The sequence below is a fragment of the Pithys albifrons genome, chromosome 4, assembly GCF_047495875.1.
Source record: "Pithys albifrons albifrons isolate INPA30051 chromosome 4, PitAlb_v1, whole genome shotgun sequence".
NCBI lineage: Eukaryota > Metazoa > Chordata > Aves > Passeriformes > Thamnophilidae > Pithys > Pithys albifrons.
The window spans coordinates 1,836,508-1,852,128 of NC_092461.1; the positions used below are offsets into that span (position 1 = coordinate 1,836,508).

A 15,621-nucleotide genomic window follows, 5' to 3' on the forward strand; every position below is an offset into this window, starting at 1 on the left:
CCCAGACACAGCACTCTGCAAACCACCACACAGTGAGTTGTTTGATAAACTAAACACTGCAAATTCCAGCTGAGACTTTCGAGTTGCTTTGTCTTTGCAGTGTGTCACAGTGTCACCTCCACTGACACTCCAAAAAGGAAGGTAATAGCAACAAAAGGTTCACACCTCGCTCAAACTTCAACCTCTTGTACAACTCAAACTGGTCCACAGGCACCAAACAGGCAATCTGAAATGAGAAACAGACACACAAAAAGGCATTAGAAACACAACTTAAAAAAAATAGTAAGCATGATGTTCTACACACTTATTGGCTTTCAAATCCACCCTTTTTCTTCTTTCTTGCTTTCAGCCCCACGTTTCTCCACACCTTGACTTCCCTCACCAAAACTTAAAGTGGTTCTTGACCTCCCCTATTTCAGTGACACAGCCAAGTAGATCAGCCCATATCTTTCTTAGAAGAAAAGGGAAAGCCTTCTCTGTGGATTCAGTGTTCACTTCAGGCTTCTCAGTTGAAGGATTAGGTGTTCCCTTCAGGCTTCTCAGCTTGGTCTCATGTTGGTTTAATGTAACAAAGAGTGACATGTTGGAGACTGCAGCATGTTGTTCATGCACAAGAACACAGCCCAAATGCACAGTTACTCATTCAAGTCTCTCAGTCTCAAAGGTTGGGTCACACAGCTCTCAGGAACTTAAAAGCCACTCTGGTTTTATTCTCTTTATGGGGTTTGGGCTGAGACAGCTGATGCCATTGCTGTTGGAATTTGCCTTAGACACACATCAGCCCCTTGGGAACTGGGCTGAGGATAAATTCAGCTGGCACAGACAATCAGGCTTGGCTGATACATTTTACACATTACCATAATTAAACCCGCAGCCTAAAAGGCTAAATGCTCTAATCTCCAATTAACAGTCCACGTAAGAAAACCAAGTGGCCTATTTAAAACTAATAAGCAAACCTGCACAGAGGGCAAGGAGGGATTCAAAAGAAACTGCACAGACACTCCTGGAGACACAAGTTTGTTGGAGTCAGAATGTGGCATCATTCTCTTTATCTGATTTGCTTGTAATATTGTACCAGCACTAAAAATGTCCTGCTCTTTTACTGAAAATAAACCTAAACTGATACTAATGAACACCTGACCATTTGAAGCACTGTGAGGTAGTGTAGAACTGGCAGCTTTACATTAGTATTATAAAATATGAAACTGCTTTATTAAGGTCTCAAACCAATTGGACTTGATTGCACAAAATTGCATTTTGTAGGAGATGGTTGGATCATTTCTTTAGCCTAAGCCAGTGTTATACAAAAATGAATCCAAATTATGTCAGGATTTAACTGTTCAAAGATGCTTAAAAGATGCTGACAGTTGAAGAAATCAAAGTATTTAATATCAAAATGAGAAACACCAGTAAATCTTTACAAAGTATATTCTTAGTCTAATAAATCTGTTCTCGGTTAAAGTACTGTCCTCACTCAGTTTCTGAATTCAAGCTGCAAACCATTTTTAATATGAAACAATTCATTAGTATGACTGTAAGACAGAGTTTCCTGGCAAACTCTTCAGCTGTTCATCAGAAATCAGCTAAAACACTCTTGGAAAACAAATAATAACTCAATCAAATGGGTAAAAAGAGAGAAGTTTAGCAGATTTGGCAAAGACACATCATTTCAGTATTGGCCACTCTTCCTTAGGGCAGCTTTAAATCTAAATAGTTTGGAAAACAAAAATGTTATGTACATTTCTGTAGCTGGGTGAGCACTGGAAACTACTTTAGATTGTCCTTCATTAGGACTAAATTAAAACATCAAGTCCAAATGCTGTAAGAGCCACTCCAGTGAACTGTTTAGTTGTCTGGGGTCTTTCTGTGCTTGCCTTTGCTTTTAACAAACTGTTCTTTTGAGACCACAATTTCCTTTGTGTTCCCATGTGCCACACCAAAGCTGTATTTGCAAACACAATTAAAAAAAATAGAAGAAAGAAACATGATTATTTGGTCTCCGTAAAAAAAAAAAAAAGAAAAAAGAAAAAAACCTACAAATCTTTTCCTCAGTGAACTTTTAATCTCACTTGCACTTAATCAAGAAGGACAGCCATAAGCATGATAAGGGGATTAGGTGTTTATCTCCTCCTCAAGCCCTACCTGGGTGTCCATCCCTTTCCTTTCCTGCACGACCACACAGGTCTCTGGCCTGGTCAGAGGATGGAAAGCTGGGGAGGATCAAACCAGCAATACAGCAGATGGCAAAGGGCCAAAAGAGAAAGAGCTTGAGCATGTCAGAAAGCAGACATCTCTTATTCTAGATTATGAAATTAATTAATGGGGGAAGAAATGCTACAGGACAAGGTCTAGGGATTTTTTTAATATATACAGGGTTTAAAAAAAAACAAAAAAACAAAAAAAAAAAACAAAAACAAAAAAAAAAACAACAAAAAAAAAAAAAAAACAAAAAAAAACCAAAAAAACCCAAAACAAAACAAAAAAAAAAGGGCAAAAAACCAAACAAAGAACAACAACAAAAACAAAACAAAACAAAAAGACAGATGCAAAAACTCTCCTCTTCTGAAAATATTTGGATTTGAGCTTTACCACACTGTCAGGAGTTGAAATAAGTTTCCTGATTTTCTTTACCTTGTAAGCAACATCTGCATTTAAAATACTCTTGTTATAGAGCACAAGAACCTACAAGAGCTTTTGCTAAGAACAACAGCAAGAAAAGTAAAAATATCCATGGAACAAAGCAAAATTTTGAAGGGTTACCACCACAAAGGGCTCCAGCTGGACCCTTGCCAAGAGCCCAAAAGGATCACCCAATTTGGTACAACACCCAGGGGTGCTGTCACTGCACGACTCAAAAGAGCAAAGAAAGGAAAATGAAGGAGTTCACAATAATTTGGTTCAGTTGACACAAGGGCAAAGTATTCAGGCAGTGCAGGAACCAGGACCCAAGGAAGGACCACTCCCCTGGTTTTAAACACTGCCTACCACAGTGGAAAGGGAAAATCCCGACTCCACCTATTCTCAGGCTTGCAGGGGAGAAACAAGGAGGGAATCAAGAACATTGAATAGATCTCACTTCCTCTCACACCCATATGAATCAAACCTTGATAATGCCAAGGAAGGGAGGGGAGGTTCAGGAGGACAAAGTGCTGCTCCCTCTCTCACTTCAGCAACAGGGAGCAAGGACAGATCCTGCACTGGCAGCAGCAACAGCAGTTTGTAAAGGGCAGCATTGACCACCTCTGCCAAAATCCCACTCACTGAGCCACTGTCTTCCTGTGCAAGGAGTGTGGAGAATAATTAGACTGGAAGGGACTGGAGCACAAGTGCTGTGGGGGGAGGCTGAGGGAGCTGGGGGTGTTTAGCCTGGAGAAGAGGAGGCTCAGAGGTGACCTCAGCACTGTCTGGAACTGCCTGAAGAGAAGTTCTGGCCAGCTGGGGGTTGGTCTCTTCTCCCAGGCACTCGGCAATAGGACAAGGGGGCACGATGGGCTCAAGCTCTGCCAGGGGAAATTGAAGGTGGAGATCAGGAAAAACTTCTTTGCAGAGAGAGTGCTCAGGCATTGGAATGGGCTGCCCAGAGAGGGGGTGGATTCCCCATCCCTGGAGGTTTTTATACTGAGCTTGGCCGTGGCACTGAGTGCCATGATCTGGTAAAGGGACTGGAGTTGGACCAAGGGTTGGACTTGATGATCTTGGAGGTCTTTTCCAACCTAATTGATTCTATGATTTCAACAAGTGCTGTGGTTTGCTTGTGAAAGGGGTACAGGAGTTCAGCCTCTTTAATGCTAGAAATTACACCCACAACTTTCTTCATCAGCTACCATGCTCACCAGAGTCATAAAGAAATACTAAATTATTCATTTTCTCCATTAAGGAGATCGTCTCTTATTTAGTGGCAAATAAAAATAAAATTAAGGCTCTCATTTGCTCCCTTTGGTTGCATTTAAAAATGAGTAAATAAGAATAAAAATTTTTATTTTGACCCTGAAAATGATAGGTCAGTCTGCAGCATTTTTTCCCATTCCTTCCTATTTTACCATTTCAATCTCCCCCTGAAAAACATAAACCAATTTTCCAATTAAGAATAAAACTGGTATTTTAAACTGACTCCCAGTGGGATTTTTGTTTGTCAATGTATGGAATATGAGGCAATTAAGGGTTCTGAGATCTGGGTCACTGTCCCATTTCAGCATCACTTCCCAAAGTGCTGACAACCCTCTGCCAGGTTATCACTGGTGTAGATCATGGATTCACACAGAGGGACAATCAGCAGGATCTGCACTGCAGGCAAAGGGATCATTCTTGACAAACTTCAGAGGCAAAAGGAGAGCCCAAACCAACACCTGCTTTACTGACAGCTGCACAGTTTCAATCCAGATCAGATGATGTGTACAGGGTCCCTGGCATGTTACAAGCTTTAGAACAATCCAGGAATCAGAAACAGCAAAGCATAATCCTAGACATGATCCAAGTGAGAATTGCATAGAAATCCCTGTGTGCAGTGAGACCTGCCCTGGTTCACAGCTCACACTGGGGACTGGATTCACACCAAGCAAAACTATTTCAAACTGTGATAAATTACCCCTTATTTAGATTAGGGACATTAACTGGTCCAATGAAATCAATGGAGCAAGTTCCCAGGAGAGACAGGAATATTCTAGACAGAATTAAAGAGAACTGCATTAACATGAAATGCTCCTTTTACCTTCTGCTTCCAGGAAGGAATCCAAACCATCTTGGTTTATTGTACCATTAGAGCTCAAAAGGACAAACATTTTGTTTAACAAGACTGCTTTTAAACATCCCCTTTTTTGTGTAACCAGCTATTTGAGACAGAATCTGTTGCCAAAACCATTCCCTTACCACCACCACCCCTCATTTATTTCTGCTTAAAGACAACTATGCAACAAGCAGCTGCTATCTGGATGTAACAGGTCAAGATATGACCTGGGATTGCACTTATTTCAAGCAATCCAGTGGAACAATTCCTGCTGTTTGAATGCACTATTTGCCAAAATAGCTGCTGGGGAATATACCAGTTTTAACTGGATTTTTTCAAATAAAACAAAACAAAACAAAACAAAACAAAACAAACAAACCAGAGGGGTCTCAGAAAAACAAACAAACAAAAAAACAACAGAGGGGTTTCAGAAAATACACTTTCAAAGTACTGAAGAGTACAATTTTCTAATTCAAATGACTGTTCACTTCAAGCATTTTGAGAATAAAAACCTGCAACTTTTTTTTTTCTGATGTCCAAAGGGCCAGAGAGACTGAAAGGAAAGGTTTAATTGCCAACATCTCCTCTATGAATAAGCAGTTTACTCCCCAAACACTGATGAAATATTCAACTGTTTTAGAGACACTCTCCTACTATTCACACTTGCTCATTTCTTCCTGTGATATACAAGAATAAATTCCATTCTTTATTTAACCAGTGGTTTTGCTCTGCTCTATCCCCAAAAAGCAACCCAAGCAGGATGTGAATTAGAATCAAGGCAAGAAATAAAAAGAAAAAGCTCTGGTAATTTACTGCCAAACCAGATAAACTCTTAAAAGTTTTACTGAGAAGCTAAACCAGACTTAATTCTGGTTTGTCTAAATGAAGACAAACAGGTCAGTGGAAAGCATTGAAGAAATGTAACAGATCTTGAATAAGGACCCTGAGAGAGGGAAGAAGAGGAACTTTCACAGCTATATTGTGGTCTAAGTGCTTATAAGCTTTGGTATTAATTGTTCAGTCTCCTTGTTGAAGGAAGCTCAATCCAAAATGCACTGAAGTCTTTTCTTCCCTTCAAATCATGACTAAATTCACCTTTAATTCCCTTGTGCAGGCCAGGGCAAAAGGCATTTTAAAAAAGCAATCAAAATAACTGTGCTAGCTGACATAATTAGGAGCATTTAGCCCAAAATGTAGGAACCAATTTAACACCATGGCCACAACAGGCAGTTTGAACTGCTATTTTTTCCCCTCCAAACTCTAAGAGTTCCTTGTGAACAGCAGTCACAGCATAGTCTGAAATGAACATGAAATGAAAAAAAAAAAAACACTGATTCTATCACAAAGGAGAAAAAAAACCTACTTTTTTTCTTTCCCCCTCCCACAGTACAGGCAACACGTCCTTCCTCACAGCACTGACCTGGTGAGGAACCTTGTCCTGCCACAGACCAAATATCCAGACCCTGCAGAGGTGAAAAGCCTCATATTTTGACACCACAAGTCTGAGAGTGTGTAATGAGTAAACTGTAATTCTAACTAGTACTTCCATGCCAAACAACAGCCATATCTCAGCACATTCTCGGCCATCTGATAAGATTCAGGGTTGGTTTTTTTTCAAATAATGGCTTTTAAAAGGCCACATTTTCATCAGGAACAGCCTTTACAGAGAAGAAAAAGGAACAGAGTGCTCACACCTAACCTGTAGTGTCCATACTAATCTTTCAGGTTGTTAACAGAGTCAATCTATTTTTTCTGTTGTTCCTGTTTATTTCTGGGTGGTTTTCTTTCTGAAAGAAACAGGTAATTGGTAAAATACATAAGTAATAATTTTAACCCCGCTGGGGACTTGTTTGCTATTCAAGCAGAAGGTTTGTGTGTTCAAGCACATCACCAAAAGGGAGTGTCAGAACATTCATTCATCCACAGAACACTGATGCACATTTGGATTGTTCACTTATTTTGCTTCCAGCACAAAAACACCCAAGGATTAAGCTGGTGGTCCATTTATACACGCCCTGGATTGTTCTCCTGCTTTACTAAGGGAAAATGTATCTCACTTAATTCCAATAATTCCTGGCTTAACTGAGCAGAATTCTTCCCACCATTTGTTAATTTTCTTTTAAAAATGCATTTTTAATAGAGGCAGATCCCTGCAATCTGGTGTGATGGGTGGGAGGGACGTTGCTACACCCTCTCTGTATCTGTGCAGAAAGGGGAGAAGGGAAACAGCTGCCTGGATTCCATCAAAAAAAGCTCCACCTGAAGGTCCTCACAACCACAGCTGTGACTCCCATGCCCTCACTCAGCTAAGCACAGAGTTTCAAAGGGATGCTGGAGAGGAGATTCTGAATTTTTCTGGGGTAAAATACATTTTTCATATTGGGAATCACAGTCATTAATGGCATTTGAGTGGCATCATTTGTTTACACAGGGCTCAAAGGAACCCAGAAGACAAACTGCTTTTCTAACAAGGATGGAGATCTAATTCTGGGAGACTGGAAACAGCTCTGCCTAAATCTCACTTGGCTCCCAAAATATCGACCTCTCCCCTCTCTGCCTTCAGAACAAAGACACTTTTCCTGTCTCTTAAGACCCATTTCCACTGAGTGCTGTGAAGACACCTTTCTGTCCATACAACAAGAGCCTTGTGTGTTGATACTGGGCTGCAAACTGGGTGTTGAAGCCCAATATCCATATACACAAAGAAATTCTGGCCTTGCATCCAGCAGTTTGAGTTCTTGCTCCTGAGTTATGAAAGATGCCAGAATTTCAGTGTTGGAAATCAAATCAAATCTGATTTACCTGACAGTGCTAATGGAAGCTCAGCAGTTCTGGGATACAGGGGATGATTCTGGTTAAGTCACCTGCATGGGTAATTCAGAGGTTGTCCAGATGCCAAGCAAACCTTTCCCCAAGGCACAGAAGGAGGAGGAAAAGGAGCATAACCCTTGAAAAAACATCTGTTTGTTTCTAGCTCCTCTTCTCAGTCAGGCTTCTTGCCAAAAGCTCATTAAAGGTGATTAAAGGGATGAAAAAGTGTATGATCATATTCATAATGCAGATAAAGAAGTTTGGGGGATTTATGATAAACAAAAGAGAGAGAAAGAAAAAGGTGTAGATACCTCTGCTTCCTGTAGGGTCCCATGGTTCAAGCAGACCATGTCTGGACAGGTGATAGGAGAACCACAACCTTCTTGAATTGCCAGCTGCATGTACTGTTTTAGACACTAGAAACACAAAGAAAATAAAAAAAGTTATAGACCACACATTGGTAACAAACAGATTCCAGAGATGCTGCACAGTTACCACCTCCACTGCCTTAATTGGCTGTCCTGAAGCTCCAGCACACAGCAAACATTAATTATTATAAGTGTGAATGCTACAAGTCATTACCTTGGAAAGAATGCAACAAAGAACAACTAATTATGCATGACCTCATCTGCTGAGCACTGGGTTTACCTAAGTCAGCAAGGCAGACCTTCCAGCTCTAACAACCCCTCAACTGGGGTTGGAGGATTGTTGTCAGGGGGGAGTATTTTGCATCCTAATTAAACAGGCTTGTTCTTTTGTTTTTCCCCACCCTGGGTTCTTAATCCAGACTCTCAGCCAGCCATGGCCATTAGAGGAGACCCCATTTACAAGAGAGAGATTATTGTTCTCTGATGCATGAAAGGGGAAGGGGGTTTATAACCTGGTTGGGAGGTTCAAATCTGCCCAAGGAGGGGTGCTGCCATCAGCTCTTCCTGAAATACACAGATTAAATCATTTCCAAGGTTTACCATCATTTATCATCAGCCTCTACTCTATTCAAAGTCCATTTACAGCATGGAGGCCACCTCAGGAATGTTGCCCAATTGTTTCATTGCAAAAACAGCACTCCAAGGAAAGAAAGCCCCTTGCTCTCCCCAAACTTTATTTGGCATGCCAGTTTCAAATGTGTTCAGCTTGTCTTTATCACATATATTATATATATATATTATAGACTTCAGTAAAATCACAGCATAAAACTGATGCAATGGACCAAAGAGCTTGAATTGTACCTGCAAATTGCACAGGAAAGTAAAGTAAACTCATTTCTAAATCAAGCAAAACAGCAAAGTCCCCTCAAAATAATGACAATCATAGAATTAATTACCAATCACTATTAACAAAATAACAAACCAAATATTTCTGCCAGATTTTGCTTGCCCAGTCCATTGTAAATAAGAACAGACATTTTACAAAAAGCAGGACTCCTGGAGATTTGTTCCCTACAGATTTACACTTCGTGCCCATGTGACAAATCTCTTCTCATCTTTCCCAGTACTGCTGAATTCTTCCTTATTGCCCCATCAGTTTTCAAGAAATAAGCCAAAGTGAAATAAGCCTTTGGGGCCTCTGTCTCTCTGCCAACCTTTGCAACAGGCAGAACTCAAAAGCTGCCAGGTGGGGTTTGGGGAAATCAGAGCCTTTCAGAGTATCAGCAGCCCTGGACTCTTCAAAACCATTATTTCATTATGTACAGGCATCTAACATGCAAATCTACATTAGTCTGGACTATTCTGAGCCAACCTTGCACACTGTTCTCTGATTAAAGAAATTTCCTCAGTTGTTTTTTTACTGGAAAACTGGTCCTCTCTTAATTGTCAGGGTAATTAGGTCTTTTACAAATGGAAATGAGGTTTCCTTATTATTTTGCCTCTCTCTTTACTGAAACATCCACATGTTTTGGTTAATTCTGAGGAATTATATGAAGATATTAGTTCAAGCAAGTAGAATCAGCTTAACTCAGTGGCATTTTAAATTAACTTACTTTTGATTTGTAAATATTTTTAAGTATATTCACTGGGAAGAATGTAGGGGTATAACTGGGAAACTTTAAATATCTAGATCATTAAGCACTAATGGCTTCAGATCCAGCCTGCACCCCTGTAAGGAGGCAGCAGAACAGGTTGTAAGGAACTGATGGTGCAAGTGGGAGGTGAGATACTCCCAGGGGTGGGAAAAAAAAAAAAAGAAATCATGTCAGTGACTGAAGGCAGTATCAGCTTCCTAGGGATTAGCAGCCCTAATTTAATCAGGAGCTATCCTTCTGTTATTCAAACAGCACCCTCAGCGTCCTGTCCCATCTTCTCACCCTCTTCTCCTGAGAGCATCTTGGCACAGTTCTGATAAAAAGTGAGTTTAACCAGTGGATTAAAACACCCCAGTAGCACCCACAGCCCCAGCCCAGAGCAGTGAGCAGCCAGCACAAGGAGGAACAAACCATGGTGGTGCCCAGGAGAGGTACCCTGGTGACACCACAGTCTGGCCAGTGACAGCAGTGACACAGAGAAAGCCAAAAACGTACCCAGAGCGGTTTCCAGTGCCATCAGTGATGCAGATGGAGGCTGGGGGGGACCCTCCTGCAGCCCCACAGTCATTAAGCACCTACATTGCCCAGATGCTTTAGGAGAAATGGCGTATCAAGTGCTCACTCCCTGCACAGATTCCCTGCCAGGTTTGTGCCTGTATCCAACCTCTACCAGGAAGGATGAGAAAGGACAAAAACAGCAAATTCTTGCCCCTGAGTCCCTTTCCTAAGGCCTGCACACACTGAGGTGTGTTGAGTGCACTCTCAGATACATGAGCAGGGTCTCCTTTCAGCTCACTCCATCTCCTCGTGAGAGACCTGATTGCTTTCTGGATCAAGTCTCAGGGCAGCATTTGGGGAAAGGCAAAAGTTTCCCTCCCACCAAAGCATTTAGTTTGCCTTAATTCCTCAGCAAGCACGAGAGAGCAACCTTTTACTCTTGCTAAGACCCTGGCCTGTGTCTCCTCTGTGGTGCTGCCTGATATTTAGTAATTTGTTTTGACAGCTTGGTACAGTGGATTTGTGTTCTGGGGGCAGCTCAGGTCAGCTGGTTACAGAGGGAGGACAAAGCCTGAGAAGTTCCTGCAGGTCCAGCAGCAGCCCAGGGGCTTGTGCCTAATTTAGACTTGCAGGACAGGAGCTCAGAGCAGTGACAATTCCCCTTTGTGTGCAGGGATGGGCAAGGAGCTCTCCAGGAGCTTCCACCCATAGGATGGATCTTGCAATCAGCCTCAACACACAATATCCAAGTCATTTTGGGTACCAGACCAGGAAAAAAGAGCTTCTGACAATTGATAAGGCAGCTGGGTGTCCTCCTCTTCTAACCCACTGCTCAGCTGTAGGTGAGGAGAGCTGGGCAACCAAAGCCTCCTGAGATGCTTTCAGAGGGTGACTGGGGGAGATTTTATAATTGTGCTGTGCATGGCCACAGATCTTCAAATATTTCCCAGAAAACCTCCCTGGTAAATCATTTTCATAGGTGTGAAATCTTTTGTCTTTATTTTCTCTGCTTGGAGACTGTGCTGTGGGTGCAATTCAAGAAGCTGATGGAAGGACTTAAAGGTGCTGGGAAACTGGAAGGAAGCATTTAATATTTACCACTGAAGGATTAAGCTTTTTACCAAAGCATGCACACAAATGAAGATGTGAATTTCTTGTTCTCTCTTAGCACTAGAGAAGAAACAGTGGGAAAAATCACTAAAACTTTAAAATATGCCTTCACTTTAACAGCAAGACTGATTTTGAAGAGGGTTTACTATTATTTACAGCTCAGCTACTCATTTAGCTGCTTACTGAGAAGTGGCAACCAAGAGTATCTGAAAAGATGCAAGCTGAAAACGTGACAAAAAGAGGTTTCAGTGTCTATATAGTGAATCATAATTGACCTTCTCAGCAGTATGTCCTCCCACACTAAGAATACCTTATACAGACGTAAAATCCTAAGATTTTTTTGTGCATTTTGTCTCCAAAAATCAGCAGTTTGTCAGGAAAACTGCACATATTACATATGCTACTTAATTGCTCTTCAAAAGTGAAGGGAAGATCAAGATCCTCTGCCTCCTGTGAGCCCTGAAAGGATCTTGATCTTAACATCCAACAAATCATGAGGTCTCAACACCCTGGGCTACACTTTCCTCCTGATTTCCCACAGTGTGGTGACACTGGAGCAGGGAGAGCAGTCAGAGGCCTCACCACAGGAGCTGTGGCTGACAGGGACAGTGACACCACCCTCTCACTTTCCATGGCCACAGCAGGTCACAGCAATGACCCTCTGACTGGTCCAGCGAGGTTCCCACAAATGCATCACGCAGCCAAGGCAGAATGGTTGAGGCAACAAAAAAAAACCCTACTGAAATCTTGCTGAACAGGTTAGAATCCTGCTGACTACACATCAAACTGGGGGTTGGTTGGACTCCATTCTGTTCACCCCTCAAATAAATGGCAGACACCAACACAAGTCATTTTAACTTCCATATCTGCAAGTGTCCTCTAAGCAGTTTTATTTGGTTTATTCAGATTTTTCTCCACTGAGCAAACTCTGTCATATACACATCTGTGCTCTGGGATACACCACAAAATCCTGATGCACTCAAGAATGAGGGATCACTTCAAATGTGAGAATGGAATTCCACAGCAGAACTCAGTCCATATAACAGAATGCTTTAGTGCTGATCAGCTTTGCCACACAAGTTTTGCTCCTGCTGACCTACAATCAACTTCAGTCAAAAGAGCACTCCAAGTAGTTTTTCCTCTGCCTGAGATTCATAATGACACCTTTTCCCCATAATTTGCTAAGTGTTTTAGGGTAAGATTTTTATTTCCCCTCTTATGTTGTTTTTGTCTTTCAGGCCATCACCTTCTTCTATTTTAAAAAAATAAGATCAATACCCATTTACCTACTTCAAAAAATGCTCCTCATGAGCATCTGGTCATCTAAGGCCTGTAAAGTGCTTGGATCCAATTATCATGCAACACATATGCATTTCTTTTTTATCTTGCAGGGCTTCTAACAAAGATTATGATTCAGGCAAATACTTAAATATGGCCCAAATACACAACCCTCTCCTGGAGCCAAAGCTTTGTTGAAAGAGTACTTTGTAACATGATGGAGCACCTTTAAAAAAACACTGAAACACAAACTAATAATACAAAAACTTCCTTCTTCAGTAATAAAAACTTCCTCTAATCTTCAGAAGTTTTTTCTGTGGTCAGCTGTGAGCCTCAGGAATAGAAAACTCTGCTCAGGCTGTTCATGGATTCTTTATTTCAACACTTCTCCTCCTTGCTGCTCCAGCTTTATTTTTTCCTCTAGTATTTTGTACAGAAGGGATTTTCAACCCACTGACCAAGAAAAAAGACAACTGTTTGGCCATGCATTTAAAGTGCAAAGGGACCACTGGAGTTCTGCATTTTAACATAAGAATGAGTTCAAAGTATAATTTCAGCATTATGTTGCCAGGTAATGATGTGACAAAGGCATCATATCCCTCTCACTGTCAATCTGAAGTTTCTATTCAAATCTACTCTCAGCTAATTTATGTATCAAAGAAAGATAGATCTCAATCATTCCTAAAATCTGCTTTTCCAAGTACCTGGACTCATTCCATCACCTTGGTCCTCTCCCATCTGCTGCTCTTCAGCTCCCAAAATGCAGCCTCATCACTTTGGATGCAAAAGCATAAAAGGAGACCCCACATGTTGTCCTAGTTCAGCAGGAGGGACCAGCTAACCCTGTGTGGGGGTGATCAAAGCTGTGTATCCTACCCCCTCTATTCATTCCCCAAGAACAATGGGCCATTAGCAGCAGCTGCCCAGGGAGCCACTATCACCTTCACACCCAGCCTGAGGGGGCGGAGCTGCTCATGGGCCATCAACAGTTCAACACCCCCTGGCTCCCAGAGTCAATCACCCATTGTGTGAGTCCCTGCCCAGGGGGAGGGACTGGGTGCTCCCTGAGGGTACATAAGTGGTGGGTAAGAAGACCTTGGGAACCTCTCGTCGGATCCAGAGCAGCAGCAGGACCTCGACAGGAGGAGATCCCCGCTCTCGCCCAGACCACAGCCCTCGCCTGCACCAACAGGTTTTTCTTTTCCTTTTGCTCTGGACTTGGGGGAACCACAGAGGTCTCAGCACAAGGGCAAACAAACCCCCTTGGGTTTGTGCCCCAGGACACTGGGTTATACTGCTGGGGTTTTGTGAGTTGAAAGCAATTTCCCTTTTGTGTCAGTGTTGTTATTGTAATATTATTATTAAATTTTAGCTCTGACTTATAATCTCTCTCGTGGTGAGTTCATTTTCCCTTGCTGGTTCACCTTTAAACCAGCACACACGTGATGGGACAAAACTGAACAGGTACTTTTGCTGAGAGAAATAGAAGGATGGCCAGGAGGGAGGAAGAAACAAGAAGCACTAACTTGTTATCCTGTCAAATGCCACAGGTTTTGCTGCCAGCCACTGTGCAGCAGTTGGTACAGGGAAAATAAGGGTATTTGTCTTGAATTCAACTACAGAAAGGGAAAAAACCAGCATTTCTACAGCATTTCTCAGCCTGTACTATGGCATGACCTATAAGAAATGTGAAAATGCATGAAGTTATTGAGGGCATTTTACCAAAACAAGAAGGTCTTTCTTACTAAAGTGTAACTTGAAGACAATTTCCATTTCAGAAAAATTAAGAAAAAAATCAGGTTTTCATCTCAAAATCCACAGGAGTGATTTTAAATGTTAAATTTCTCTTCCAGATTTGTCCTCAAAACTGTATTGGTTTGGGTTTTGTTCAGCCTTAGCTTTTTTACAAGTTCAATATTTGAGGGGCAGGGAAAAAATACTGTAAATGGAGAGAAAATTTAACTTTTCAGTTGGCATTCCAGAGTGTCTTGTGATTGAGAACAGATCAACAGACAGGCATTTAGTTATCACTCTAGTCCTGAGCCACGTTTGTGTACTTTTTACTCAATAAGACATAACTTTCATTTCTTTCTTATCATTTAGAAATGTTACCTGTTCTTCAGTGTACACAGATGATAATGTGGTTTTAAATGGAATATGTGGTATTACTGACTTTGGTGAGACAGTTCATGTCAGAACTCTAAAATTAATCACCTCATCTACTCAGTATATAATTAATTGTGTGCTCAAATAAATCCACCACCCCAAACAGCACTCAGAGTGTTTATGACAGACCTGCATCATGTTTAATAATATGTTCATAATTGTCATGACACCTGCACTTCTGATGTTCAATCTCTAAAATGGACCAGCCACTTCCAATGTGTGATAATCAAATGCCTCAAGTACCTCTCAACAAGTCTTAAAACTACATGAATCTCTTGGCAATTATTTTGGAGGCCTTTGCACTTCACTCAGGAAAATATGTGAGGCTTTTGCAATTAAAGGAAGTTTTTTAAAACTACACTACAGAAACAGCCACTTCTTAACTTGCTACAGATAAATTTATGACAGGCACAGTTTAAAGTGAAAAACAGAAATCCAGTGAAATGTGAATATTGCCCAGTCTGGACTTTACCTGCTAAGGACCAGAGGCAGTGATAAACAAGCTGCTTTCAAATGGACAGAAGATCAGACCACCAAAGAAAGACACTTAAAGTGAAAAAATGCCACTGTAGTTCCAAAGGACCTACAGAGAGCTCCTGGCTCGGTATAAGGGAAGGAAGAACATCACTAACAAGCACTTCATTTTGTCATGACCAAGTGAAAACACCAAGCAAACATGGCAGTGGACTGGAATATATTGGCCTCCTCTTGCTCCACAAGCCTATTTTTTCTGGGATCTTTCAAGTGTGTTTGAGAACTATACTGTCATCAGCTTTGTCTCAAAATACCTACCACCAATGGTGCCAAATTCTGGTCAGAAACACAACCTAAAAGGAATTCACCCATGGCCCAACACATCCTGGCAGCTTTTCCTAAAATCAGGGTAAGTTCCTGGTAATCAGTGCCATAAAGTGGTACCACCAAACAGGAAAGGACCAGAGAAACTCATTCTTCACAAAATGGGACAAGCTGTAAATATCATTTCTCTTGCCAAAAATCTGTATCATGTCAG

At 41.5% G+C, this 15,621-nt stretch overlaps 1 protein-coding gene across 6 annotated transcripts in view; it reads right to left on the reverse strand.

Moving 5' to 3' along the window:
* Nucleotides 1-15,621, reverse strand: part of RNF144B (ring finger protein 144B) — an 87,582-nt gene that overhangs the window by 13,525 nt on the left and 58,436 nt on the right. For all 6 annotated transcript variants that reach the window (XM_071553179.1, XM_071553182.1, XM_071553183.1 and 3 more), the window contains exons 3-4: nucleotides 7,846-7,950; nucleotides 166-226 (exon numbers count right to left, since the gene is read on the reverse strand). In XM_071553179.1, coding sequence (XP_071409280.1) covers nucleotides 166-226; nucleotides 7,846-7,950 — 166 coding nt within the window. The remainder of the gene's footprint in view (nucleotides 1-165; nucleotides 227-7,845; nucleotides 7,951-15,621) is intronic.